General features: G+C 18.3%; 1 protein-coding gene across 1 annotated transcript, besides 11 other annotated features; it reads left to right on the top strand. All coding sequences in view use genetic code 6, as the record gives it.

The window, feature by feature from the left end:
• Positions 1–1,178: 1,178 nt before the first annotated feature.
• Positions 1,179–1,205: a microsatellite.
• Positions 1,179–1,241: a microsatellite.
• Positions 1,179–1,269: a microsatellite.
• Positions 1,181–1,220: a microsatellite.
• Positions 1,195–1,237: a microsatellite.
• Positions 1,270–1,310: 41 nt separating the features above from the next.
• Positions 1,311–1,345: a microsatellite.
• A 21-nt stretch (positions 1,346–1,366) lies between these two features.
• Positions 1,367–1,402: a microsatellite.
• Positions 1,403–1,420: 18 nt separating this feature from the next.
• Positions 1,421–1,452: a microsatellite.
• A 22-nt stretch (positions 1,453–1,474) lies between these two features.
• On the top strand, positions 1,475–3,399 carry IMG5_071670 (hypothetical protein; the record flags this gene model as incomplete). The annotated part of the gene is made up of 6 exons (XM_004036692.1): positions 1,475–1,825; positions 1,887–2,072; positions 2,319–2,432; positions 2,482–2,664; positions 2,756–3,223; positions 3,268–3,399. The coding sequence occupies 6 exons, from the start codon at positions 1,475–1,477 to the stop codon at positions 3,397–3,399; spliced, it is 1,434 nt and encodes a 477-aa protein (XP_004036740.1).
• Positions 2,667–2,706: a microsatellite.
• Positions 2,698–2,759: a microsatellite.
• Positions 3,400–3,528: 129 nt separating the features above from the next.
• Positions 3,529–3,583: a microsatellite.
• Between the last annotated feature and the right edge of the window lie 66 nt (positions 3,584–3,649).

The raw sequence follows: 3,649 nt of genomic DNA, 5'->3' as shown, positions 1-3,649 counted from the left end.
TATAAAGTATATTTAAATTAATGAAACAAAACAAATAAGCTATTTTTTAAGGCTTAAAGCAACTTCATTTATTATACCAACTAAAATATAAGCAAATTTTAACATATTTTTTTAATAAAATATACTTTAATATTTAAAAAAAGACTTTTTAATAAAATATGTGTAAATAAATTAACATAAAAATGGATTAAATTCAACAAATAGAAAATGTATAAAAAAAAAAAAAAATCTATAAATTAATTTAAAAAAAAGAAATATGAAAATTTAAATGTTGAAAAAAAAGCAAAAATCAAATGTCTGGCCATAAGTGTTATTTTTAACTTTTTAAATGAAAAAAAGTGCTAAAAACAATTAATATAAATATATTTAAATAAATGGCAAGAATTCGCCGAAAAAAATCGAATAGCTTAAATTGCATATTCTCACATAAAAAAAGTAGACTAAAAACACACAGAATCTCGACTTTAGAGTGCTATATATTTATTAAACGCTTTTTAAACGAAATATTAGATGAAATAAAAATTAAATACTTTTAAATCCTTAGCATTAATTTCAGTGCATAATAATTAAATAAATCTCTCTTAATTTAATAGATCTGTATCTAATAATAATAGTAATATGCATTCCCCTATAAGTACAAATAATAAACATTAATAAATGAAAAATTAGAAATAATATAATAGTAATAATTCTTTTATTAATAATAGTCATTTTATTAAAAGCACTATTTTAAATAATTAATAGTTTGAATAATGTCTAACTGAAGAATCGTCGTCTTCTAATTAATTATAGTCTGCTTAAATAACAAACACTTATAAATATGAAGCTTAATAAAAAAATAGCTAAATTTTATTCTGTGATCAAAGTTAAAAATAATAAAATAAATGTCAATAATAATCTAATTTAGGATACCGTTTAAGTGCAAAAACTAAAAACTTTATATAGTAATTCGGAAAAAAAAAAAATTAAAGAAATAATACGATGATTTATGGAGAATAATAGCCTTCTTCTGCATCTTATAGAATTATTAATAATACTTATCATAGAAATAAATCTATTAATGAAGTTTAATCTACAAATAGTAAATTTAAAAACAATTTTAATGATAGTATTTTTAAAAGTTAATATTGAAATTTACATGTTTTGATTGTATAGATTTTATTTATTTTATATTAATCTATTTTTTTTTTAATATTTTTTTTTTATTTTTATATTTTTTTCTATTATTCTTTTTTTTATTTATTTCTCATGATTTATTTTTATTTATTTGTTTATGTTTATAAATAAAATTTGCAATTTATTTTTTATTTAAAAAAAAAAAAAAAAAAAAAAAAAAAAAAAAAAACTTATTAATATTTCTAATATTCAATTAAAAAATAAAAAATAAAAAAATAAACAATAATTTACAAATTATTTCAAAAAAATAAATAAAATAAAATAAAATAAATAAAACATTAATTCAAAAGTAAAGCAAATGAACTCGAAATTAGACGCAGTTGAAATTACAAAAGGTACTTTTTAAACATTCTTTAACTAAAATAAAAATGATAAAAAAAAACTATTATGTTCAAACAAAAATCGATTTTTTTTTTTTTTTTTTCGAACTATAAAATACATTTTTTCCTCTTAATAAAATTTTTGCAAATTTAAATTTTTTAAAAAAATTTATAAATCCATTATTATTCTTTAAAAAATTTTTAAAATAAACCCAAATTACTTATTTTTATTATTTATTTAATATAAAAATAAAGATAGACTTTATTGGATTTCAGGAAAAGAACCACCAAAAAACCAACCTAATGCATTTTTCTTTAATATAGATACTGTAAAAATAAAAAAAACATACAAAAGACATAACTAATATAATGATTCTCAATAAAAAATAGGATTTAGAATATGAACCTTTTTTCGCTGATTTTGGACCTCATAGTTTAGGAAACACATATAGATTTGTGACTGAATTAGAGCATTTATTATAGGATCCAGATTTTTCGAAAAATTTAATATATCATTATACGGGACTTGATTCTAGTAAAAGAACAAATGCAGCATATTTAATGGGAGCTTATTAAGTAAAAAATTATAAAAAAAAAAAAAAAAAATTAAAATATTTATATAATCTAATATCTAAAAATAATAGTCTATTTTAAAAATATATTACAAATAACCATATATTAGATTAATATATATACATAAAATATGCTTTTTATTAATATAATTTATTTAAAAAACCAATAAAAATATTTTAAAGCTATTTTAAATATTAATTTTTTTAAATTTATATACTTAAATAATTACATAATAATAATAAATAAAAGGTAATTATATTAGGAAGAAGCGCGAATCAGGCATGGGAGCCTTTCAAAAAAATACAACCACCATTTACTGATTATAGAGATGCAAGTTATGGATAATGCACATATAAATGTTCTGTAAATAAAAAATAGTTTTATTTTATATAAACATAAATATATATATAAGATTTTAGATTGTTTAAGAGGTTTAGAATATGCTATAAAATTAAAATGGTTTGATGTTCGTAATTTTAAATTAAGAGACTATGAATTTTACTCTAGAGTAGAAAACGGAGACTTAAATATAATTATACCTGAAAAATTCATTGCCTTTTCTGGTCCTTCAGCAACATAAAGGGATGCAGATGGTGTAAATAAGAAAATATATAAATAAAATAAAAAAATATATATAAATATATATATATATATATATATATATATATATATATATATATATATAGTATAGAACATTTACACCTGAAGATTATGTACCAATATTCAAAAATTTAGGTGTAACATTAGTAATAAGATTAAATACAAAATCTTATGAAGCTGATCGTTTTAGAAAACATGGAATAAAACATTTAGATTTGTATTTCATTGACGGTTCATGTCCTCCAGATGATATATTAGAAACCTTTATCGACGTATGTGAAAAAGAAAAGGGAAAAATCGCAGTCCATTGTAAAGCAGGATTAGGTAGAACTGGCAGTTTAATTGCTATGTATGCAATGAAGCATTACCACTTCCAAGCATCCGATTTTATTGGTTACATAAGAATTGCTAGACCTGGTAGTATTTTAGGGCCCTAATAATTTTATTTGATTGAAAGATAATAACAAATGCATAAAGCAGGAGAAAATTCCTAAATTTGGAAATCCGTGAAATATTTAGTTTCAGATATTGAAGATTTAAACAAAAGATTTGATGTATATATATATTTTATTTTTATTTATTTTTTATTTTTTTCTAGAAATTGAATGTTGATAAAGGTGAAAAATCTCCTGAAGATATTAGAGTTGCTAGATAAGGAGATTAAGGTTAAGGAGAAAATTTAGTTAGGGCAAAAATATAGGCTAAAAACAGTCCATAGTTTAAAAAATGAATAAAATACATAATAATAGATATAATTTTAAATAAAGAAAATATATATATATAAAATTTAATATATTATTTATTATTATATTTATTTTTTTATTTAGTAATTTTCTTTTAAATTTTTTTTTATTTATACAAAAATATTTTATTTATAATTAAAAAATATATATTTATAAATAAAAATATATATAATATTCTCATATATATTCAATTAATTTTTAATAAAATAATCTTTTTCTAATCTAATTATTAATTAT

The sequence above is a fragment of the Ichthyophthirius multifiliis genome (assembly GCF_000220395.1).
Source record: "Ichthyophthirius multifiliis unplaced genomic scaffold scaff_1120509250401, whole genome shotgun sequence".
Taxonomy (NCBI): domain Eukaryota; phylum Ciliophora; class Oligohymenophorea; order Hymenostomatida; genus Ichthyophthirius; species Ichthyophthirius multifiliis.
This window is presented reverse-complemented; position numbering and strand designations above follow the sequence as displayed.